Source organism: Amblyraja radiata, chromosome 3 (assembly GCF_010909765.2).
Source record: "Amblyraja radiata isolate CabotCenter1 chromosome 3, sAmbRad1.1.pri, whole genome shotgun sequence".
NCBI classification, from domain to species: domain Eukaryota; kingdom Metazoa; phylum Chordata; class Chondrichthyes; order Rajiformes; family Rajidae; genus Amblyraja; species Amblyraja radiata.
This window is the reverse complement of record NC_045958.1, coordinates 7,677,060-7,703,649: the sequence shown is the minus strand read 5'-3', so window position 1 is coordinate 7,703,649 and position 26,590 is coordinate 7,677,060. Positions and strand designations below refer to the sequence as shown.

At 41.0% G+C, this 26,590-nt stretch overlaps 1 protein-coding gene across 1 annotated transcript in view; it reads left to right on the top strand.

Moving 5' to 3' along the window:
- Positions 1–25,229, top strand: part of LOC116970739 (ATP-dependent Clp protease ATP-binding subunit clpX-like, mitochondrial) — a 41,949-nt gene extending 16,720 nt beyond the window's left edge. The window contains exons 3-10 of the mRNA XM_033017215.1: positions 4,795–4,957; positions 7,031–7,204; positions 9,607–9,771; positions 13,643–13,731; positions 14,421–14,585; positions 17,834–18,130; positions 22,785–22,877; positions 25,025–25,229. Coding sequence (XP_032873106.1) covers positions 4,795–4,957; positions 7,031–7,204; positions 9,607–9,771; positions 13,643–13,731; positions 14,421–14,585; positions 17,834–18,130; positions 22,785–22,877; positions 25,025–25,135 — 1,257 coding nt within the window. The 3' untranslated portion in view covers positions 25,136–25,229. The remainder of the gene's footprint in view (positions 1–4,794; positions 4,958–7,030; positions 7,205–9,606; positions 9,772–13,642; positions 13,732–14,420; positions 14,586–17,833; positions 18,131–22,784; positions 22,878–25,024) is intronic.
- The last annotated feature ends 1,361 nt before the right edge of the window (positions 25,230–26,590 follow it).

Here is a 26,590-nt window from a genome sequence, read left to right as displayed (position 1 = left end):
TCTAACTCCCTCTTAAATATAGCCAATGAACTGGCCTCAACTACCTTCTGTGGCAGAGAATTCCACAGATTCACCACTCTCTAACAGTGGTGACAGACAGATAAAAAAAATATTAGACTTTACTATAATATACTGACTTAAGCTTAATGGCTCCTACTATACTGATGCCTATTAATCTCGATGCCAAGCTAAAAATGGAAAACTGAGAAATTTTGCATTCCAAGTAGGTTAATAGCTCTTGGTGACAAGGAAAGTCAACTGGGATATCATTTGAGAGAGGGCCCAGGGAGAATTAAATATAAAAAAGTCTCACCACAAACCTCTTCCAATTTGAATATCAAGGACTGAATCCATCAGGCCCAATGCCATACATAAAGTAGCAGGTAATTCAACCCAACTTTGAAGAGGAACCAGATCCACTTCCAATTCTTTGCTTGTAACCTTGTCTGTTACAGTACAGCACATTGACATTTTGTGCCTCCACCTTGCATGCAGTCATTGCCCATATCATTCTATGTGCAAATATTCACATTTCTTTTTTTAATATTTTTATTTTTATTTTTTATTACTATGCAAAACAAAAAGAAAAAGAAAAGAAAGAGAAAAAGACAACAGAAAAAAAGCCGCCTGACATAACACTATTGGTGCAATCCACATGGTGCAACACAATCAGGCATTGAAAGAGCACAAGTAAAAAGTACAGGACTACATCGCTGCAGAAAATATGAAATTATTGGTCTTTGAGATGGTTAATAAATGGTCCCCAAACACTTAAAGTTGTTGGGTACGTTGGAGTTGTGGAGGCGTATCCTTTACATCTGTATGATTATTATCATTTCATTGAGCCATTTTTCAAAGCAGGGGGGTGTGGATGATTTCCAGTCTGTTAGGATCATTTTCTTGGCTGCCACCATACCAAGCATCAGTGCTTGTTGTTCTTCAGATGTCAAGTTCAAAGCAGTCTCTGAGCATCCAAAAAGTGCCAGTTCTGGATCAGGAGGAATATCTTTTCCATTGACCCCAGAGAACCACTTAAATATTTCAGACCAGTATCTATGTCTCACATTTCTAACATGCTGTGTAGATAGTGCAAAGGCTATATTTTAAATAGTTGTCCCCTACTTCCCACTAATTCTACTATAAATGTACTGTAAATCTATCCTCCATTGTTATTAACTATTTTGCAAAGTGAGGTAGATCCTTCCCCTCTATTCTATTTTTTATCTTTATAAATACAGTTTAGTTAATTAAATTGCAACTCAATTAAATCTCCCTTCATCCTCCACATTTCCAGGATAAGTAATCCAAGCCAATTCAATCTTCTGCTATGGCCAACATTTTCTATTCCTGGCAACATTCCTGCAAATCTGGAGACACAAGAGATGCAGAACCTGTAACCTGGAGCAACAAGTAATCTGTGAGGGGGACTCAGCAAAGCCTGTGGATGGTCAATGTTTCTGATCGCCATTCTCGGTGTTCCTGCTTAGCAACTTCCAGCAGTCATCTCCACATTTACCCTTCCCATCCCCTCACCTGGATCTATCTGCCTCCTTGTTTTCTCTCACTTCTGTACATCTCCATCCATCATCTTCCTTCCTCAGGCAACTGAGACATTGGCAGTCCTGATCTCCCATCTACCGCATTGCAGACCTTTGAACTATTTTTAATCTGACTTCATTGGACTTCAATGCTATATCTTTGCACAGAATGTTGTACCCTTTATCATTTATCGATGCACAGTGGGCAGATTGATTGAATTCATGAATAGACTTTGTCTGAATGGCACGCAAACAAAGGCTTTTCACTGTATCTTGTTACACATGGCAATAATAAACTAAACTAAAAAGTAGGCCATTTAGGACTGGGTTGAGGACAAATGTCTCATTCAACAGAAGAATATTTGTAAGTCTTTAGCCCAAAGGGTAATGAGGTTCATTTGCAGAGTTAATTCAAACCAGATAGGCAGAGGGTTATACAGTACAGAAACACGCCCTTCAGCCCAACTCATCAATGCTGACCCAGATGCTCCATTTAAGCGAGTAACGTTTGCCAATATTTGCCCCATATCCCTCTAAACCTTTCCTATTCACATACCTTTTTATGTGTATGTCTAAATTTTATCTACGCCCTGAGTTCATCCTCATTACCTGACAGGCCTGGAGCATGGAATTAAATGGAATTTAAACTAACTGTCTTTTCTCACACCCTGCTGTGCTCCTGCCTATTCTATGTACAGAACATTCTGTCATTGCCTCCTACATCAACTTCCAGCTTCCCTCACCACTTGTGTGGAGGGATATAGACCAAATGCTGGCAGGTGGGACTAATGTAGCTGGGACATATTGGCTGGTGTGGGCAAGTTGGGCCGAAAGGCCTGATTCCACACTGTATCACTCTATGACTCCATGACACTGCATTGGATAATGTACGGCTGCCAATCTAGTTTAAACCCTCCTGAGTAGGAGATGCAACCTGCCTGCAAGGATATTAGTCCCCCTCAGTTCAGGTGCAACCCATTCCACATGTGCAGCTCACCTCTGCCCCAGAAGAGATCCCGATGATCGCAAAGTCAGAATCCCTATCCCCTGCACCAACTCCTCAGCCATGCATTCATCTGACCTTTATTCCTATTCCTACCCTCGCTAGTACATGACACCGGGAGTAATTCAGAGATCACCGCCCTTGAGGTCCTGTTTTTTAACCTTTTCGCCAATTCTCTATATTCACAACCTCACCCCTTTTCCTAAGAATGTCATTTGTGCCAGCATGTACAATGACTTCCGGCTGCTCACTTCCCCCCTTGCGAATGTACTGCAGCCATTTCAAGACTTCCTGGACCCTGCCACCAGGGAGGCAACCTGCATCCTAGTCCCATTTGCCACCACAGAATCTCCTATGTCCCTCTGATTAAGGAATTTCCTATAACTAATTGACCTCATCCTGCCCCGCTGTGCCACAGCGCCAGGCCTGGTGCTACAGACCTGACTGCTGCGACGGATCTGTTCTGAACAGTCATCCTCGAACGGGATACAAAAGGATATTCTTGTTTTGGAGGGAAATGTCCACATGGGGTTCCTGCACTCTCTGCCATCTCACTATCCTGGTGGTTCAAACTTTATGGAGAAGGCAGGAGAATTGGGTTGAGAGGGAGAGATAGATCAGCCATGATTGAATGACGGAGTAGACTCAATGGGCCAAATGGCCTAATTCTACTCCTATGACATGACATTTACTTTCAGCCTGTACCTCAGCGTGACCTACTCCTATCTATGACGCTCTGATTCCCCCAAATGATCTTGAGGTTATCTAGCTGTACCTCCAGTTACTTCACGTGATCAGTCAGGAGATATAGCTGCACTTCTCACAGGTGTATTTGTCAGGGACACTGGAAGTTCCCTGAATTCCCACAGCGTGTAAGGAGGGCATACCATTGCCCTAAGTGCCATGCCAACTGCATTTATGTTAAAGGACTGCAAAAAAAAAGACCTTACCGTATCTTGCTGTCACTCAACCTCTCAAACCAAAGCCTCAACAGTTATCATCAAATGCAGCTCTAAAGGGCCTGTCCCACGAGCATGCGACTGCATGCGGCAAGCGTGACCAAACCGGAAGCGGGGGCCGCGCGGAGGTCGAGTGATCCCGTACGAGTTGACATAAAGTTTGAGCGAAGTCCGCGGGAAGTTCGCTCGTGACGTATGGCGTCAAGACGCTGCGTACGGCATCGAGACGGTGCGCACGCCGTCGAGGCGGTGCGTACGGCCTCAACGCGGCTGCGGGCCGGCAAGCCGTTGCCGCGCGGAATTTTTGGACAGTGTCAGTTTTTTGGAGCCCCGCGCGATGTCGGGACCAGCTCCGCACAACTCCATACGGCTCCGGCGATCGAAGTGGGACCGGCCCCGCGAGGCCGTACGGCTCAAGCGACCACGTTAGGTCGCGCTTGCCGCACTCGTGGGACAGGCCCTTAAGTGTCTTGAGTCAAAGCCTCAACACTTACCTCAATTTAGGACTTTACCTCAATACAGCTACTCCCGAATGGCTGCTCTGCTAGTGCCTGCCTTCCTTTTACATGCGACAGGGAACATTCAAAGGGACACAGTACCAATCAGTTTCTATGCAATCAAGAGATATGGGGATAGTGCAGGAAAAAGGCACTGTTGCCGAAAATCAGCCCTGAACTTGATGAAAGGAACAGGTGGAAAATTACTATACGATATGATACGATAGAACTTCATTTATCCCAGAAGGGAAATTGATCTGCCAAGTCATAAAAAAACCCCACAAAATACATGAAACATGAAATTAAAGTGACGAGTGGAAAGGCTTCGGGTGTGTGCAAAGATTGAGGGAGGGGGTGGGGGGATGGGGGTGGAGGGGAGTGATGTCTCAGTCGCCTAGCCCTTGCCCACTTAGGAAACCTGAACGGAAACCTCTGGAGACTTTGCGCCCCACCCATGGTTTCCGTGCGGTTCCCGGAGGTTTTTGTCAGTCTCCCTACCTGCTTCCACTACCTGCAACCTCCGGCAACCACCTGCAACCTCCGGGAACCGCACGGAAACCTTGGGTGGGGCACAAAGTCTCCAGAGGTTTCCGTTCAGGTTTCCTAAGTGGGACAGGGGCATTAGTCTACCCCACAACAGAAGGGGGAGGAGTTGTAAAGTTTGATAGCCACAGGGAAGAAGGATCTCCTGTGGCGTTCTGTCCTGCATCTCGGTGGAACCAGTCTGTTGCTGAAGGTGCTCCTCAGGTTGAATACTACTTGTATTTTGAAATATTATTCAATATCTTTGGTTACAGCTCCATCGATTTTTGGATGAATATATTATTGGTCAAAACCAAGCAAAGAAAGTCCTCTCGGTAGCTGTCTACAATCACTATAAACGACTAAACACCAATATTCCACCTGATGTCACACAGCGCTCTGGGGGTTATGTTGACGGCTACTCAAGCTCTCCCAGAGGCAAGTTTTCTATTTTTCCTAAGCATTACTACAGGGTTGTACAATACTCCACTCCAGCTCTGTGGGTTTTGATTTTGATGAGGCCAGTGTGTGATTTGAAACTCTGCCACAGTCGAAGCAGGAAGTGTTTTTATGGATGGATAGGGAGGATGGAAGGTGGTGCTTTCCTTTTCACATTTGTACTGGGATTCTGTGTGCTACTCCTGAAGGAATGCGAGGTTCCTCGTGCTCTCCTACATGCTTCTCTTTCTAATCAGTCACAGCCCAAGGATTCCCACATATTTGTTAGAACATAGAAATGTACAATATCTGTGCCAAGCAAGATGCCAAATTAAACTAATCCCATCTTCTTGCATGCTGTTTATCTCCCTCCATTCTTTGCTGTTTCATATGCCTGTTCAAATGCCCTTTAAACATTGATATTGTATCTGCTTCCACCACCTCCCATAGAACATAGAAAATAGGTGCAGGAGGAGGCCATTCGGCCCTTCGAGTCAGCACCGCCATTCATTGTGATCATGGCTGATCGTCCCCAATCAATAACCCGTGCCTGCCTTCTCCCCATATCCCTTGATTCCACTAGCCCCTAGAGCTCTATATAACTATCTCTTAAATCCTTCCAGTGACTTGGCCTCCACTGCCCTCTGTGGCAGGGAATTCCATAAATTCACAACTCTCTGGGTGAAAAAGTTTTTTCTCACCTCAGTCTTAAATGACCTCCCCTTTATTCTAGGACTGTGACCCCTGGTTCTGGACTCGCCCAACATTGGGAACAGTTTTCCTGCATCTAGCTTGTCCAGTCCTTTTATAATTTTATATGTTTCTATAAGATGCCCCCTCATCCTTCTAAACCCCAGTGAATACAAGCCTAGTCTTTTCAATCTTTCCTCATATGACAGTCCCGCCATCCCAGGGGATTAATCTTGTGAACCTATGCTGCACTGCCTCAATCACAAGGATGTCCTTCCTCAAATTAGGAGACCAAAACTGTACGCAATACTCCAGATGTGGTCTTACCAGAGCCCTATACAACTGCAGACTCCCTTGGCAGTTACCACTGTTTTTTTTAGAAAAAAACTTCCTTTGTAAATCTCCTTTTAACATTCCCCTTCTTGGATGTTGGCTTGCAAGGTTCATCCACTTACCCTAATCTTTGCCATTTTAAACCTCTGCAATATTTGTGTATGAAATCAGTAATACTCGGCAGGACATGTAGCCCTATCAAAACCAGATGAATTTCAGATTAATTTTATTATTTGGAATAAATAGCTTTACAGAGAGGGAAGAAAAACCCTGGTGTAATCTATGGTCTTTATTGCAATAACTAATTTCAACTTAAGGACTCAATGAAGCTCCTCTTTAGGAGGAAGGAAACAAAATCAGTTAGGACTCTCTTGTTCCCATTCCTGATGGAATTGTGTTTGGGAGTTGCACATGGCATCCTTTACATGGGTACTATACTGCCATCTAAAATCACAAAATGGGTTTCATGTTAGGCATCTGTAGGGTAATGTGCAATACTGCATCCTTTAAAAGTGATTTGCTTCAGTAAACTAGTTAGATGATGATGTTATCTTCAAGCTATCACTGCAGTTTGGAATTCCATGTACTTGCCAACCCCTGGCAGTACTTTCATCAGAAGAGGAAGTGATAGTGAAGATCTTACCACTAACTACTTAAGGGTGAAAATGGATAGGCTAATAACTGCTGGACTTGTCAATGGGGCACACATCCTAAAAATGGAATAAGTTTGGAGGAAAGTGTGTCATTGAGTCTTCTGTGATTTATTTGGGAGTTGTAGCTTTCATGGTTAATTAATAATTACCTGTGGGGCATCAGTGAGTTTGGGTGTGAGTTTCGATTGAGAGGTATGAGATGGTGCACAGTACATTTTGTGGATATTTATGGACCATATGTTTAGTGTTGTCATTTATAGAGTATACCTTTGGTAAAATTAACTCTTTGAAATTCTGAGTCACTGTTGTAAACGTCTGCCTGTATGGCCTCTCTGTTTTTTGCAACTTTACATCAGACTTCTCAACATTTTCCCAACTATAGATAAGGATTTATAAGATGTTCATTTTTACATTTCTACAGAACTACTGCATTTAACAGAATTGATTCCACCCTCGTCTTATTTATCACAACCGATACTACAGAGAAATTTTCGGAAGAACCTTGACTCTGTTGATGATACTGTTCACCTGGACAAAAGTAACGTCATTCTGCTTGGCCCCACAGGCTCAGGTATTAGTATGTTTTAAATATTATTTCTTTTTTGTTTCAGTGGTGCAATACAGTACAAATAAATCTGCCCATGAAGACTGGTTTATATTGTTTGGTTACAAAATGAATCTGACATATTCAATATAATCATTTTGATTTTTGCAGAACTAATTTGCCATTTCTCTCAAAACAACCAAAATCTTCAATCAACATAGAAACATAGAAAATAGGTGCAGGTGCCCTTCGAGCCATTCATTGTGATCATGGCTGATCATCCCCTATCAATAACCCGTGCCTGCCTTCTCCCCATATCCCTTGACTCCACTAGCCCCTAGAGCTCTATCTAACTCTCTCTTAAATCCATCCAGTGACTTGGCCTCCACTGCCCTCTGTGGCAGGGAATTCCATAAATTCACAACTCTCTGGGTGAAAACGGTTTTTCTCACCTCAGTCTGAAATGGCCTCCCCTTTATTCTAATTAGTTATTAAAATAAAATCACATCAGTGAGTTAACAAAGGACAACATCCAGAACAGCAATGTGATGAATGAGTCATCTCTCTCTGTATATGATAGTGATATTAGTTGAGTGAGGAATGTTATTGAGGTTAATGGAGGTTCTCATTGCAGTACTTTGAATAGTATGAAACTGTTTTAATGTTGACCCAAGAAGGGAAATGGCACCCTCAATTAACATTTAATGTAAAGCATTGTATTCCTCAAAACTGTAGCATTCCCTAAATAGTAGTGTACTCAAATTGCAAATAACTTGAAATTGTTTATTTACTAGTGAATATTACCATGAACTACAATGTTACTTATTGCCAAAATGCCACTTCCAATTTCATATAATTACTTGTTTAAGAAGGAACTGCAGATGCTGGAAAATCGAAGGTACACAAAAATGCTGGAGAAACTCAGCGGGTGCAGCAGCATCTATGGAGCGAAGGAAATAGGCAACGTTTCGGGCCGAAACCCTTCTTCAGACTGATGGGGGGTGGGAGGGTGGGGAGAAGAAAGGAAAAAGGAGGAGGAGCCCGAAGGCTGGGGGATGGGAGGAGGCAGATCGTTTCGCCGAACACCTCCGCTCGGTCCATAATAACCAACCTGACCTCCCGGTGGCTCAGCACTTCAACTCCCCCTCCCACTCCGTTTCCGACCTCTCTGTCCTGGGTCTCCTCCATGGCCAGAGCGAGCAACACTGGAAAATGGAGGAACAGCACCTCATATTCCGCTTGGGCAGTCTGCATCCTGGGGGCATGAACATTGAATTCTCCCAATTTTGTTAGTCCTTGCTGTCTCCTCCCCTTCCTCAGCCCTCCTGCTGTCTCCTCCCATCCCCCAGCCTTCAGGCTCCTCCTCCTTTTTCCTTTCTTCTCCCCGGCCCCCCACCCCCCATCAGTCTGAAGAAGGGTTTCGGCCCGAAACGTTGCCCATTTCCTTCGCTCCATAGATGCTGCTGCACCCGCTGAGTTTCTCCAGCTTTTTTGTGTACCTTCATAGAATTACTTACTTTGACAAGATACCGAAGGTTAAAATGAGATGATTTTAGCAATAAATGAACCAGGCCCAACAAAACCTTATTTAAACAAAGATTTTCTCCCAGATAAATTTGATTCTTTTAAGATTGTGGATAGAGAATATTCACATGGACATCGAAAATGCTCATTGAAAATATTGTAGTTTCAATGAATGTGTCACAACCAATATCAAACTAATTTCAAAATTCCCATAAGTGAGTGGGAGTTTAAAACATACGTTAGGATAATGGTGGAAATTGACCGGTGATCTTTATACTGGTGCAGATAGACAAAAATACTGGAGAAACTCAGCGGGTGAGGCAGCATCTATGGAGCGAAGGAAATAGGCGACGTTTCGGGTCAAGACCCTTCTTCAGAATTTCGCCCTTCGCTCCATAGATGCTGCCTCACCCGCTGAGTTTCTCCAGCATTTTTGTCTACTTTTGATTTTCCAGCATCTGCAGTTCCTTCTTAAACATTCATACTGGTGCAAGTAAGATGTTCAATTTTGTGCATCGATCTTGCTGGTTACGTGCTGCAGTTATTGCAATCTGCCCCATTCTTTCGGGGCAGGCAGCATTTACTAAATGGGATAACATTGTGATTTCAAGAACAGCTGAAGGCAGAGATTGTTATTGAAAGCTGTAACAATAGCAGCAATTTGCCAGTAACATTGGCCTAATGTCTGCTACTGCACAGGAGACTTTGCACAGAACATGGACAACCTCTGAATGCCAGATGTATAAGCAGTATACATACATTACATATACAATATGAATGTATTGGAAAGAGATCGAGGTCTTTTGTAGTCAGAAATATCTCTGAAGAATTAAATTGGTGGACAACGAATTTAAGCTCTACGAGTTTTTAGTTTCAAATTCAAACATTCTGCTTGTCTTTCATAGGAAAAACATTGTTGGCTCAAACCTTGGCCAAGTGCTTGGATGTACCATTTGCAATCTGTGACTGCACATGCCTAACACAATCCGGATATGTTGGTGAAGATATTGAATCGGTCATTGCTAAGCTATTACAAGATGCAAAGTTCAATGTTGCCAGAGCTCAGCAAGGTATAATAATTTCTTTAAATTATCAACTGAGGGGAATGGGTAAATATTAGTGTTTGACTATATTTTTTACCCATGATTATATATTGTATGTTCAAATGCGTGTTCTTTTGTAGTATTGCTCAGTATGGCATAAAGGATATACAATCAAAAACATAGACCATCCTCAATAGTTATATAAATTGTCGCAATTGGATAGCTTAGATATCAATTCTGCACTGCATTATGTAAATTAGCAATTGGAAGCAAGATAAGTTTAAACATTTTAGACAAAAAAAGCCAGAAATGTATCACAAAAAAGAAAAAAAATAGTAAGTTATAACATTTTCAACAGAATTGATCTGGATAATAGTTGCATCATTGTGCTTAAGGTAAATGTTTATATTTAATATATCACATTATTGAAAATTACTTTTATATTTAGTTTCAAAATAGAATATAAAGAAAGGGAGTAGTGGAAATTAAATGCATTGTGAAGCTTTAGGGCCTGTCCCACTTAGGCGATTTGTTTCGGTTATTGCCGGCGACTGTCATAGTCGTAGCAGGTCGCCGAGAAACCGGTAACTGGACCCCCCCCCCCACGACAATGTCTATGACAATGTCTACAACAACCTACCTCCTAGTCGACATCAAGCTAGGGCAAGCTACCGACAACCAGCGACCATTAGGACGTCCACCTACAACCACACCTACGACAACCTATGTCCACCCGCAACAAGCTACGACAAGGTAAGACAATTTAGTCGCCGGTACCTGTCGCCGGTTGACGTAGGTAGTCGCTAATGGCATTGAAGTCGACATTGAATGGCGAAATTGAAGTCAGCACCGGCGACAACCTACGTCATCCTGGCGACAGCACCTACGACAGGCTACGATCGTTGGCGTCAAGCTCACGGGTGCCGACTGTCGCTGAAAAGTTGTGAACATGTCAAAATCCAGCAGCGACCAGAAAAAAGGTACGACTCTTTGGGTGACTGAGGAGACCATACAGGCGACACTCCGGCGACCATGTTGGCAATAGCCTAGTCGCCTGTAATCGCCTAAAAAAACTGCCTAAGTGGGACAGGGGCATTACTCTCTCTCCCTTAGTTCCTGGAAAAAAATATATCATTGCCAAATTCTCCATGTTTTCAATATTCAAAGTAATTGAATTCACTTTACCACTTGCTGAAGGGTAAGTAACCTCATTTCATGGCACCTGTTATGAATAGTTATAATTGACATTTACAAAATTGACCGCAAGCAACAATTAGTTCTCTTCAAATACGGAACAACTAATTAATGTCTACTTGAGTTGTATTCCTTCGAGGCACATATGTGCCATATCAGCGGACTATAAAAACATCAATAGATACAGAAAACCCCCCAGGAAAATTACAAATGGGTCCCGTACAGATTGAGACAGGAGAGATTATATTGGCAATAAGGAAATGGAAGATAAATTATGTCTTCGCAAAGAAGGCACACAAAACCTGCTAGAAATAATGGACAACAACAGGTCCAGAATGAGGAGCTGAAAGAAATTAGCATGTGAAAAATGTCTTAAGAAAACGAAAGGGATTGAAAGGCAATTACTCCCAAGATCTATTAGCCGTGCATTTTACAGTTTTGAGGACAACGGCTACACTGATTGTTTTCATCCAAAGTCCAAGTTCTTTTATTGAAGACATGACCAAAAAGGTCGATGAGGGCAGATCTGTAGATGTTGTATACATGGATTTCAGTAAGGCATTCGACAAGGTTCCGCATGGTAGGCTGCTCTGGAAGGTTAGATATCATGGGATCCAAGGAGAGATAGCTGAATGGATAGCAAATTGGCTCAATGGAAGGAAGCAGATGGTGATGGTGGAAGGTTGCTTCTTGGACTGGAGGTCTGTGACTAGTGGTGTGCCTCAGGGTTCGGTGCTGTGCCCATTACTGTTTGTCATCTACATCAATGATTTGGATGAGAACGTACAGGGCAAGATTAGCAAGTTTGCTGATGATACAAAAGTGAGTGGTTTTGCAGATAGTTAAGATGGTTGTGAAAGATTGCAGCAGGATCTGAATCGATTGGCCAGGTGCGCTGAGGAATGGTTGATGGAATTTAATACAGAGAAGTGTGAGGTGTTGTATTTTGGGACGTCTAACAAGGGAAGGACCTACACAGTAAATGGTAGCTCTCTGGGGAGTGTTATAGAGCAGAGGGATCTAGGAGTACAAGTGCATGGTTCCTTGAAGGTCAAGTCGCAGGTAGATAAGGTGGTCAAAAAGGCTTTTAGCACATTGGCCTTCATTAATCAGTTTATTGAGTATAGAACTTGGAAGGCTATGTTGTAGTGTATAAGACGTTGGTGAGACTGCATTTAGAATATTGTGTTCAGTTCTGATCACCATGTTATAGGAAAGATATTGTCAAGCTTGAAAGTGTTCAGAAAAGATTTACAAGGATATTGCCAGGACTAGAGGGTGTGAGCTATTGGGAGAGGTTGAGTAGGCTGGGTCTCTATTCCTTGGAGCACAGGAGGATGAGTACCGATCTTATAGAGGTGTACAAAATCATGAGGGGAATAGATCGGGTAGATACCCAGAGTCTCTTGCCCAGAGTAGGGAAATCGAGGACCAGAGGGCATAGGTTCAAGGTGAAGGGGAAAAGATTTAGTGGGAATCCGAGAGCTAACTTTTTCACATGGAGAGTGGTGGGTGAATGGAACAAGCTGCCAGAGGAGGTAGTTGAGGCTGGGACTATCCCATCTTTTAAGAAGTTGGACAGGTACACGGATAGGACAGGTTTGGAGGGATATGGACCAGGCGCAGACAGATGGGACTAGTGTAGCTGGAGCATGTTGCTGGTGTGGGCAAGTTGGGGAGAAGGGTCTGTATCCTTGCTGTATCACTATGACTATGACTCTAAGTTTTAGAATGGTTCATGCAGAGTGGCAGGATGGCTGGCTGGCATGGAAATAGAGAACTATGGCCAGGTTAGTTGAAAATGCTGGGATCAATTATTAAGGAAGTGGCAACAAGGAACTTTGATTTGATCAGCCATGATTGCAGTAGACTTCTCGGGCTGAATGGCCTAATTCTGCTCCTATCACTTATGATCTTAGATTGGAGTGTACAGAAATGGAGATCAGTCTCAATAGACAATAGACAATAAACAATAGACAATAGGTGCAGCAGTAGGCATTTGGCCCTTCGAGCCAACACCGCCATTCAATGTGATCATGGCTGATCATCCCCAATTGGTACCCCGTTCCTGCCTTCTCCCCATATCCCCTGACTCCGCTATTTTTAAGAGCCCTATCTATCTCTCTCTTGAAAGCATCCAGAGAACCTGCCTTCACCACCCTCTGAGGCAGAGAATTCCACAGACTCACCACTCTCTGTGAGAAAAAGTGTTTCCTCGTCTCCGTTGTAAATGGCTTACTTCTTATTCTTAAACTGTGGCCCCTGATTCTAGACTCCCCCAACATCAGGAACATGGTTCCTGCCTCTAGCGTGTCCAAGCCCTTAACAATCTTATATGTTTCATTGAGATCCCCTCTTATCCTTCTAAACTCCAGAGTGTACAAGCCCAGCTGCTCCATTCTTTCAGCATATGACAGTCCCACCATCCCGGGAATTAACCTTGTAAACCTACGCTGCACTCCGTCAATAGCAAGAATGTCCTTCCTCAAATTAGGGGACCAAAGCTGTACACAATACTCCAGGTGTGGTCTCACTAGGGCTCTGTACAACTGCAGAAGGACCACTTTGCTCCTATATTCGATTCCTCTTGTTATAAAGGCCAACATGCCATTCGCTGTCTTCACTGCCTGCTGTACCTACATGCTTACTTAAATAAGGGGACGCCAATATTTTGAATATTTAGTTTTCTTTTTTAATCCAATAGGAATTGTGTTTCTTGACGAAGTGGATAAGATTGGATCAATTCCAGGAATACATCAGCTTCGTGATGTAGGTGGAGAAGGTGTGCAACAAGTGAGTGAAAATATCCAATAAGGTAGCACGATGGGGATATTGCACATTAAGTCGATTTGTTGTAGCCATATTGCTCAAATCTTAAACATAGTAAAGACCACTGAAACATATTTTAAGCTTCAAGTTTTGCTATACTTTTACCCCAGCATTTTACCTGCCCTATTTTAAGACTTTTCCAAATGCAGAGATATTTTATCTTTGTTTACTCGATGAAGCGTATTTATAATTTTAACAAACTGTTGAGCTTAATTATCACCCTTCAGTTTCCTGCAGTAAAAATTCTCATCTGGTTGGGTCTTTCTTAACAATAATGTCTCCATTCTCGTATCTTAAAAAAAAAACGCCTCCTTCTCCCTGCCTCTATTTCCTTTTCATAATACAGAGATCAAACATTGCACAGTAGTAGTTGAATAAGTGTTGTCTCTTACCTGTGCAGCAAACAGCTGAGCAGCTGAGGAAGAAAGTTTCTGATTTTAGGATAGTGATCCAAGGTAAGGATAGCTCACTTTTTGTTTCATGTTGTTTTGCAGCCTTACAATGATTCCCTACATCATTGTGGTTTAATGATATGCACATCGGCATATAAAGATGAAATTTATGGCATATAAAATATATACTCTGAAAGGTACATTGGATGAAATTGCATTTAAAAAAAAAAATGTGATAATGGCACATGTTGTATTTTGTAGGGCTTGTTGAAACTGATAGAGGGAACAATAGTAAATGTTCCAGAACGCAGCTCACGGAGATATCGTTCCGATACCATTCCAGTGGATACCACCAACATTCTCTTTGTAGGTTCGGGAGCTTTTAATGGATTGGACAGAATAATCAGCAGGAGGAGAAACGAAAAAGTCAGTTCTTAACTAATGTTGTTTCCAATGTCCATGATAATTGTTCTCTCAGTGCTAGTTACACTGCAGTAATCAGGGCATTATGATATTATGAGACACAATTTTGCATTAATTTGAAATGCTTTAAACCAGAATGTTTCATAATTCAACATTGAATGGCGGTGCTGGCACGAAGGGCCGAATGGCCTACTCCTGCACCTATTGTCTATTGTCTAACAGAATTTTGACTTTTTCTTATGCCAACAAGTTTAATTTAGTTTAGTTGTACAGTGTGGAAAAAGGCCCTTCGGCCCTACCACGTCCGTACCGACCAGCGATCCCCACACATTAACACTACCCTGCGCACATTAGGGACAATTTTGCATTTGTACCAAGCAAATTAACCTACAAACCTAGATTTTTGTAGTATGGAAGACAACTGAAGATCTCGAAGATAACCCACGCAGCGCATGGGGAGAATGTACAAACTCCGTACAGAGTTCCTGAAATCCATTGCCATACTAGATTTTCATGTAACGTCTGGAGGATGTTTATCTATCGGCTAGAAAATATTATTTATTAATTCTATATATATATATATATAAAGAAAAAATTCCCTTGAAGCACTTTTGTTTGGATGTAACTGTTGATTTATTACAGATAATATCAGAGTGATCACTTTCGTTACATTTTCATAACTCAAGAAAGATAGATTCAAACACAAAAAAAATGTTTCAGGGAAACACAGATGATAGTTCAAAGAACTACAAATGTTACTGAGGCATAGTGAGAAAAAGTGGCATTATGATCTTTCCCTAGATGTGGATCATTTCATAGAAACATAGAAAATAGGTGCAGGAGTAGGCCATTCAGCTCTTCAAGCCTGCACCACCATTCAATATGATCATGGCTGATCATCCAACTCAGTATCCTGTACCTGCCTTCTCTCCATACCCCCTGATTGCTTTAGCCACAAGGGCCACATCTAACTCCCTTTTAAATATAGCCAATGAACTGGCCTCAGCTACATTCTGTGGCAGAGAATTCCAGAGATTCACCACTCTCTGTGTGAAAAATGTTTTTCTCATCTCAGTCCTAAAAGATTTCCCCTTTATCCTTAAACTGTGACCCCTTGTTCTGAACTTCCCCAACATCGGGAACAATCTTCCTGCATCTAGCCTGTCCAACCCCTTAAGAATTTTGTAAGTTTCTATAAGATCCCCCCTCAATCTTCTAAATTCTAGCGAGTACAAGCCGAGTCTATCCAGTCTTTCTTCATATGAAAGTCCTGACATCCCAGGAATCAGTCTGGTGAACCTTCTCTGTACTCCCTCTATGGCAAGAATGTCCTTCCTCAGATTAGGAGACCAAAACTGTACGCAATACTCCAGGTGTGGTCTCACCAAGACCCTGTACAACTGCAGTAGAACCTCCCTGCTCCTATACTCAAATCCTTTTGCTATGAATGCTAACATACCATTCACTTTCTTCACTGCCTGCTGCACCTGCATGCCTACTTTCAATGACTGGTGTACCATGACAGCCAGGTCTCGTTGCATCTCCCCTTTTCCTAATCGGCCACCATTTAGATAATAGAAAGGTTGGAGCACAGAAGTGGTTGTTCAAACGCACCTGTATCTGGATGCTCACCAGCAGAGCAACCCTCTAGTCTCATCTACCCACTTGTCCTTCTTTTGTAGCCTTGCAATTACAGTCTTGTTAAAAAAAAAGTTGCCCCTTAACTTCCTATTAAATCTTTCCCCCTCGCCTTAAACCTATATTCTCTGGTTCTTGGTTCTTGTAAAATTCTTGCATTCACCTTATCTATTCCCCTTATGATCTTATACACTTCTATAAGATTACCCCTCAGCCTACTGCACTCCATGGAATAAGGTTCTCGCCCGCATAAACTCTCCAGACAGCACAGGCACTCGTGTCCGGGCAACATCCTCATAAATCTTCTCTGCACTCTTTCCAGCTTAACAATGTCCTTCCTATAGCAGTGTGACCAAAACTGAACCCAATATTCCAATTGTGGCTTCACCAACGTCTTGTACACCTGTAACATAACATCCCAACTTCAATACTCAATATCCTGACTGGTGAAGGGCAAAAACCAAATGTCTTCTTGATCACACTATCTACCTGTGATGACAGTCTCAAGGAACTATGTACCTACACACGTAGAACCCTATGCTCTACTACAAAACTCGCCAGGTTACTGCCATTTACTGTGAAGGTCTTAAATTATTATTTAGGTAACTGAATCAAAGTAAAAATACATTATATTATTTGGATGGTAAACAGTCAGATACTCAGTTTAGTTCAGTGATACAGCATGGAATCACTGGCCCACTGAGTCCACATTGACCATTGATTAACCATTCACACTAGTTATATGTTATCCCACTTTGGCATCACTACACACTAGGGGCAATTTACAGAGGCCAATTAACCTGCAAACCTGCACATATTTGGAATGTGGGAGGAAACCAGAGCAGCAGGAGGAAATACACGCGGTCACAGGGAAAAGGGCAAACCCACACAGACAGAACCCAAAGTCAGGATTGAACCCGAGACTCTGGCGCTGTGAGGCAGCAGCTCTACCTGCTGTGCCACTGTGCCATGCCAGTCTTGTGCTCCCTCCCCTTATCTCAATATAATCTTGTTAGGGTCCCAAACCTTCTTCCCCATATGGATTATAACTACCTTTAGAATCAGTGACGTTTATTACCTTCCATTAGTGTCAACATTCAGTGTAACATTTCTTAAACTGATGATTCCTGACCCTCCTCATCACCATAGTCAGAATCCAACTTTAAAAAATGGAATAAACAGTCTTTAAGTCTCACCCCCAAAAAGATAAAAATTGCTGAAGTAACTCAGGCAGCTTTTTTGGAGAATATGGATAGGTGACTTTTCGGGTAAGGACCATTCTTCAGTCCCAACATGTCATCTATTCGTGTTCACAGTGTCTGAAGAAGGGTTCCGACCCAAAACATCATCTATCAAGTTCGCTAGAGATGCTGCCTGACTCCACTGAGTTACTCCAGCACTTTGTGTCTTTTTGTTTCGTAAACCAGCATCTGCAGTTCCTTGTTTCTACTTTAATTCTCCCCAAGTTTCTCTTCAACTCAGAGTTTGGCAGCAGGGTGAATGTTCATGTGTCTCTTGATAAAGGCTGTAAAGCTGTAAATCTTACTTGCATAATAAAGCTTTTTTTTTTTAAATCGTAAGTTCATTCAGCTAACCATTTTCTTTTCACTCAGTGCCTGGGATTTGGTACAACATCTGACTTGAGCGCCCGCCGTCGAGCTGCAGCTGCGGCTGGTCTGGCTAATTCCTCAAGATTGAATACCCATGAAGAGCTCCAGGAACAAGACAAGTTACTCAATCAGGTGGAGGCCAAGGACCTAATCGAATACGGAATGATTCCAGAATTTGTGGGACGATTTCCTGTGGTTCATGCACTGCACAGTTTAAATGAGGATATGTTAGTTCAGATTTTGACAAAACCACAGAACGCAATAATTACTCAGTACAAGATGTTGTTTGGCATAGATAAGGTATGAACAGGGCAGAAGCATAATTTTGCATTTATACATTTTCAGAATATTAGAAAATAAGTCAATTTATATAGATTGATGTAACAAAAAATGTGCTAGCATTTTAAGCAGCAAAACCTTTCAATCACTACATGGTAGGCAAACTGTAACCAAACTTATAGAGTCATATAGCGTGGAAACAGGCCCTTCGGCCCAACTTGCCCATACAGACCAACATCTACTTTTTCTTTCATGTGGCGTGCACAGCCTAAAGTTGTTGGACAACTTGTTCTATTTGATCTTCCGTTTGTGCACGTCGAGTTGATTGCATTAGTCGTAACAGGGCGGACCACGTGAAGGTTGAAATCTTCCACCCCAACAGACCAACATGCCCCATCTACACTAGTCCCACCTTCCTGCTTTTGGCCCATATCCCTCCAAACCTGTCCAATTCATGTACCGCCTAAATGCTTCTTAAATGTTGCAATTGTTCCTGCCTCAACAACCTCATCCGACAGCTCGTTCCATACACCCACAACCCTTTTTTTGAAAAGGTTACCCCTCAGGTTCCTGTTAGATCTTTCCCTCTCACTCCCACGATGCTCCGTTTTTCACTGTTGATCTTCAATTACTGTCAGAGCTTTACAATGTAGTCTGGGTAATGCCTTAGGGTAATGATAACCCATGCATGGTGATTGTATGATACCAGTGGAGGGATGATCTGTTGAGACTCCATAAAGGATGAGGAAGATTATCTATATATCAAGATAGGAACTATTTTGTTTCCATTGGCGACTTTGTATCAGAACCAATTGTGGAGTCCCACAAGGTTCGATCTTAGGGCCCTCTTTATTCAACATCTACATGCTCCCACTAGGGCAAATCATGCGAAATAATAATATTGACCACCACTGCTATGCCGATGACACTCAAATCTATGTAGCGCTATCACCAAATGACTATCGCCCCATAGATCTGCTGTGCCAGTGCATTGAGCAAGTCAAAGACTGGATGTGCCAAAACTTCCTCCAACTAAATAAGGACAAAACGGAGATAATTGTTTTTGGTGCTAAAAAAGAAAGGCTAAAAGTAACCCAACACCTTCACTCTCTGTCCCTGAAAACTTCTAACAAAGCCAGAAATCTTGGGGTTATTATGGATTCAGATTTACATTTCGACAGTCACATCAAATCAGTAACAAAATCGGCCTACTATCACCTCAAAAACGTAGCAAGATTAAGAGGACTCATGTCAGCTCAAGACTTAGAAAAACTTGTACATGCCTTTATTACTAGTAGGCTAGATTATTGTAACGGTCTCCTTGCAGGTCTTCCGAAAAAAACTGTCAGGCAGCTACAGCTTGTTCAGAACGCTGTTGCTAGAGTTCTAACAAAGACCAAAAAATTTGAACACATTACACCAATTCTTAAATCCTTACATTGGCTCCCTGTATGTCAGAGAATTGATTTCAAAATCCTGCTGCTCACCTATAAATCACTACATGGTTTAGGGCCAAAGTATATCACTGACATGCTTCCACTATATAAGCCTTCTAGACCGCTAAGATCTTCTGAGACCAATCTGTTAGTGATTCCCAGAGTAAATACAAAACATGGGAAAGCAGGATTTAGTTACCATGCAACAAATAGCTGGAATAAACTTCCTGAAGATTTAAGACTTGCCTCAACTTTGACCACTTTTAAAACAAGACTGAAAACTTTTATGTTTACTTTAGCTTTCAGCTAAATGACTGCTGAAATTTTGTTCAGACTTCGGTCTGAATGACAATAAAGGCTATCTATCTATCAATCTATCTATCTATCTATCTATCTATCTATCTATCTATCTATCTATCTATCTATCTATCTATCTATCTATCTATCTATCTATCTATCTATCTATCTATCTAAATCTTAACTACATTGCACTTTTAACTTTTGCACTTTTTATAATGCATTTTTGACTTTGCTTTTATTTTCTTTTAATTCTTCTATTTTATTTCATTTTATTATTTCATTTTATTGTATGACATGTTTTTATGTGAAGCACCTTGAGTCTGCCTCGTGTATGAAATGTGCTATATAAATAAAGTTGCCTTGCCTTGCTTTGAGACAACAGATATAAATGCCAATAACAACACAATTAATCAGATATGGGGAATTCTTCATGCAATGGAAAGCTAAGAGTAGGTTTGTTTCAGGAAGGGAAATTGGGATTAGTACCTTTGATGTATTTGATCATCCAAAAGCACAACATTCATTCCATATATCAGCTGATGACATCCAGCTCAATTTAATCAACATATATATCTGGATGTGTAAGAAGGAACTGCAGATGCTGGTATATACCAAAGATAGACACAAAGTGCTGGAGTAACTCTGTGGGTCAGGCAGCATCCCTGGAGAAAAAGGATGGGTGACGTTTTGGGTCGGAACCCTTCTACAGACTCATATATCTTGAGTTCTCCACTATTTCTTAAATTCCATGAAGTTTTGACTGACATCCAGTATCAGAGCTGCAACTTCTCCTACTTGAATATCAGAACAAGTGAAACTCCTGTCAGAGCATGTTCTCTTAAGACTTAACCAGATTATTCAAAGCAGGTGTTGTATTTCACTCTGAAGTGAGTTTCCAATCACAAATCTGCACCATGTCATTATAAATGGCAATTTTCATTTTCACGGAATTACTTAGCCTTAGCTCCAACCACAGTTTGCTGCTAAAATCTCTGCCTCTGCTTTTGTTACCTCTATTTGGAAAGAAGCTTCGACATCCTCCCACTGTATACCCTCTGCACATCTGAAGCTACTGAAAGTTCTGTTGTCTAAATCAGTGGTTCCCAACCTTTTTTAGCTCATGGCCCCCTTGGGATCTTTTAATTTTTCTGTGCCCTCCCTCCCTGACATTATTAGCTGAAAAAAAGTACTTCAATATTATAATACCTTCCATAAAAATATCAGTGTCTATTAATTGCACATATATTCTCTTTTATTCAATTCCACAAACATCAAAAATATTTCAACGACATAGATTTAAATTTATTAGAACTGAAATTTAGGAGCTCTGTGGCCCCCTAAATCCCCCAAAATGTCTGTGGCTCCCCTGAAATTTGCCATGGCCCCAGGTTGGGAACCACTGGTCTAAATTACACCAGTCACCCCTGAACCTGACTGAGTCAGAGACAAAGGGTTGAATTCATTTGAATTCCTCTTCCTGCACTCACTGCCACCTTTTGAGTAAATAACTGAGATTGAGACATACGTGACTGAAGTTGCCCCCCATGTTTGCTCTGCTCCATTACCTTAATACCTTTCATGATCACAAATCCAGCACTCTAATGTCACATGTGGACCCCGCCATCAAGACTGTACATAGCATGCATAATATTATTTCCCAGTCATCCTATGTTAGATTCCAGACCCACCTAAACTTGCCTCCTTACAACGAAAATTAGTTCTAGCCGATAAATGGTTGCATTTCCAGCTAAGATCACATCCATTGAATGGATACACAAGAAAAAAAGTCTGAAGAAGAGTCTCGACCCGAAACATTACCCATTCCTTCTCTCCAGATGCTGCCTGTCCTGCTAAGTTATTCCAGTATTTTGTGTCTTATCTTAAGAAAAAAAGGCAACTTGGTTTTTAAATTAACAGTTCATGTAAAAGTACTTCCATTGGCAGCAGAGAGTTTCTGACTTCAACTGTCCTTTGCTAGTAATTGTATTTCCTTATTGAACTCCACAAAAAGCTGATCCGTTATTTTAGGTCATGACACCTGCTCCGGGACTTCCAAACCAGCAGGAATAGTTTACTTCTATCCGTCTATTTGTTTCCATAAAGCAATGAAGGTATCAATTAATCCACATGTTAGTCTTCTAACAGAAGAATATAAACTTTGCTTCCTAACCTCTCCTCAGATTTAAAGTTTGGAATCCAGGTTTCATACTGCTGGATCCACATTATATTATTTGCAAAGTGTATATATGTTCTTCTTAAGGTATGGTGTCCAGAACAACTCATTGTACTCCAGATATGCTCCACCTAGTGCCTATACTGTGGCATAACCTCCACATACCTCCAGTGCTTTAGCAGAAATCATTCTGTTAAAAGGACCCCAGACTCTCCCTGTATCTCCCTTGCTTCCAGGTTTTAATCATTCAGAAATGGAGTGCCTGTTTTGGACTGGTTCCAGTCACTCCTTTAAAATTGTTCTATTTTGAAATAGTGAAATATCAGAAATCAATACACATTTTTCATGACCGATGGTACGTTAAAAACATCAAACATTTATGTCAGATGTAAATACATTGTGATCAAATTCACGACTTCATAATTTATATGCAAGCATTTGGTTTATTGTTGACAAAGCCACTGCTATCAGTGTAAGCATTTTAAAAAACAGCATTAAAAAAATTGCATTGATTGTTGAATTACTCCACTGTCCTTAAATCAGTATTTTAGAAACGTTGCATTTCTGTCACTCTAGCCATTAAGTTCAATACATGATAATAAGGGATATTCATTAATTGATGTTGTTCATTCCCAATGTTTGAGCAACTAAAAATATATTCTCCAAAAGTACAAATCTATATAAATATAAAAATACGTTATATATAAAATACAAAAAATCCATGGTGATACAGGATTTTTCACTGATGTCTTCTTGAACATTTTAGTGTAATTTCTCCATTTCTGAGGATGCTCTGCATGCCATTGCATGTAAAGCAATTAATCGGAAGACGGGAGCAAGAGGACTGAGATCAATCATGGTATGTTGAATGTCACTATTATAGCGGGTGAATACTGCAGTTGAATTTTGGAAAATAAATTGAAAATATTTTAAGAATGATCTGTTGCACCCGCTAAGTTTCTAACAGCACTTTTGTCTACCCAAAATTAATTACTGCAGTGATAAAGTATCCATAGAGAACCAGATAGGGAGGAAATACTCTCTGTGTTTTGCGCAAGATAGGACATTGCAGTGTAACAAAGATTTAACTTGCAAGTCAGGTGAACAGTAATATCACTGAGCAATGTAACCACACGTGATAATATTTGCCTATAATTTGAGATTGTTGTGGTGGGTAAACGAGCAGCTGAAACATATGTTATTTAATGCAGAATTCTTCAAATTTATACCGGAATTTTTCAGTTTTCCTGCCTTTTCCAGAGTGACCTTGGGTAGTATTCCTGCTTTATTTCAGTTAAGAGAGCAGGAATGCACCATTTGCAATACTACCTCACTTACTATTGATGTTTTTGTGTTAGTTTTTTAGTTTTAAAGACAGCATGGAAACAGGCCCTTCGGCCCACTGCGTCCATAGAAACATAAAACATAGAAAATAGGTTTAGGAGTAGACCATTCGGCCCTTCAAGCCAGCACCACCATTCAATATGATCATGGCTGATCATCCAAAATCAGTACACTGTTCCTGCTTTTTCCCTATATCCCTTGACTCCGTTGGCCCTAAGAGCTAAATGAAGGCATTTCATTTAGATTTGTGTTTCATGCCAACCATCGATCACTCATTTATATTAGTTTTATGTTATCCCACTTTCTCATCCACAGCCGACATACTTGGGCCAATTTAGAGGCCAATTAACCAACAGACCAACACATCTTTGGGATGTGGGAGGAAACCCACACACTCACAGTGAGAGCATGCAAACGCCACACATACACCACCTGAGGTCAGGATTGATCCCAGGTCTGTGAGGCCTCAGCTCTACCAGCTGCGCCAGCATATTACCCCTATTAATGTTAGTGTTGTTGCTGAGATTAGAAATTTATATGTGGTAAAAATACAAGCATGAACTATATCTTAGTCCATGGTTCAAAGCATCTTTTTGTATTAGTAGATAATGTAGTTTTATATTGACCTGCCTTAATGCGCCATATGGTGGAAAAGGAACTGTTTGAATATAGCATTTGGAACAGGTTGCTTATAAATTGGATATGACAATTAAACACTCTTGACTTTACCCTTGACTAAATTGAGTGTTGGAAGATAAATTGAAAATTGGAACATATAGACACAATGAATCACAGATGCTGGAAACCTGTGTAAAAGACAAAATGCTGGAGTAACCCAACAAGTCAGGAGGCATCTGTGGAGAGAATGGATAGGCGATGTTTCGGGTCAGGACCCTTCTCTTGCTTTATATAATTTTCACTCAGCAGGTCTGGCGGTATCCGTGGAAAGAAAGGCATTTCAGCTCAAAGACAGTTCAACAGAAGACCATTTTTGTTTAGTTTCAGATTTTCAATATCTGCCGTTTTGAAGAGGATTTTTGTGATTACAATTCCTCCCTTTTAGACTGCCATGGAGATGAGGGAGAAGAAGACAAAGTTGTGGAAAATGTTGAGGTGACATGGGAGAAAGGTTGGTGGCAGGGGAGATAGCACATGGGTCTCCAGATGGACGCTCCAGCCACCAATACATAGATTGGGCTAATTGTTTGTGTTGTAGGGCACTACAGACATTCGAGAACTGAAGATATCTATGCTACTTGAAAGTGACAATGGGATTTATAAAATATAATAAAAACAATATTCCAGGGGCATTTTAAATTCTGCATGTTTCATTACTTTCAGTGTGATATACTTGTTTATCGACCTGAGAAGCAAAGATCATGGGTTTTTGATCTGATTTTTGTTGGTAAGAAATTAATAGGTATCGGCCCACTTGGATCACATTCACAAAATATCACGGATTGTAACAAACAAAATATCCAGTCCAATTTCTACTCTCCAAGACTTCTACAGAAATTATGTGAAAGTTCTTCAGCTTTTGCTGGGTTTAACTTCTATGCAAGTTTGCTGGGTTTAATCGGGTTTGCTGGGTTTAACTACTATGCAAATACTTGCAGCTAAAATTACATGTCTGATAGATGGTAATGTTTGATTTTATTTCAGGAACAAATACTGCTTGAACCAATGTATGAGATCCCAAATTCAAATATCATTAGTGTACACATAGATAAGGATGTTGTTGATGGTAAGAAGAACCCACAGTATATTAGGTAAGCTACCATATTCCTATTCATTAGAATGACGTGAATGTTAACCAGTTAACTGTGAATGATTAAGATGAGGATGTTAAAATGTTGTTTTTACGATACAACTGCAAGTTTATAATTGCAAGTATCAAGATCTTGGACAAGTTTGGCCTATATATCTTGCAGATATATTATAATTTGTTTCCTTCTGTACGTAAAGTATTATCCTAACGATAACAAAGCATTTGTTTTAGCTTAATCCAAAGAACAAAATATTTGCCATAGCATTATCACCTTAAAACACTTTAAATTCTAACTTGTGCTGAAAAGTCCAAATAACATTAACATTTCTCTCTCTCTCGTTGTCTCTCTCTGGTGAGTATGTTTTCTAAGATTCTACTTTCTGTATTAATAGAAACTAAACAATGGTGATTACTTCTTACAGGGCATCACCAAATGTGGATAACAACCTTGATGATTATGACTGGATGAAAAAGGCTAACACCAACAAATGAATAGCCAGTGGAATAGTAAATAACAGAATGCAAATTGAGATGGTTTGCACGATAAACCAAAACAACTAAAGCACGCTCATTTATGATCAATAAACACGGGACGTTTACAGATGATTGATTTTTACCTGTTTATTTAAACTCCTGGGATGGTTTGTGAGTCAGTAAAGTAAAACATATTGGGAAAATAATATTTGGAAGAATAATGAAAGAAAACATAGTTTCGTCAGCATGTTCTTATTTACCAGGGAGCGAGTATGGATTAAATCTATGGCAAATGGGTATAATGTTGGGTCGGTGAGGTGAGAAGAATTATTGTAAGAGTAGATGATAGACAACAGACAATAGACAATAGGTGCAGGAGGAGGCCATTCGGCCCTTCGAGCCAGCACCACCATTCAATGTGATCATGGCTGATCATCCCCAATCAGTGCCCCGTTCCTGCCTTCTCCCCATATCCCCTGACTCCGCTATCTTTAAGAGCCCTTAGCTCTCTCTTGAAAGTATCCACCACCATCCAGAGAATTCCACAGACTATATAAATAAACACGGGATGAAGAAGGGTTTCGGCCCGAAACGTTGCCTATTTCCTTCGCTCCATAGATGCTGCTGCACCCGCTGAGTTTCTCCAGCATTTTTGTGTACCTTATGGTATATGGACACCACTATTATGGTATATGGACACACTTATCTGGTTTGTAGTAAATGCCTACTATGTTCTGTGTGCTTAAGCAAAGCAAGAATTTCATTGTCCTATACAGGGACACATGACAATAAACTCACTTGAACTTGAACTTGTACCTAAGATAGTATGAATATTTATTCACAGTAGAAATAAAGATGGGATGAATGTTAAAGTGTAGTTCTGTTGTGCTGAAGCAAAGCAGGAATTTCATTGCCCTATCAGGGACACATGACAATAAACTCTCTTGAACTTGAACTTGAACTAGTTGGTTCTGGATATGAAAAAT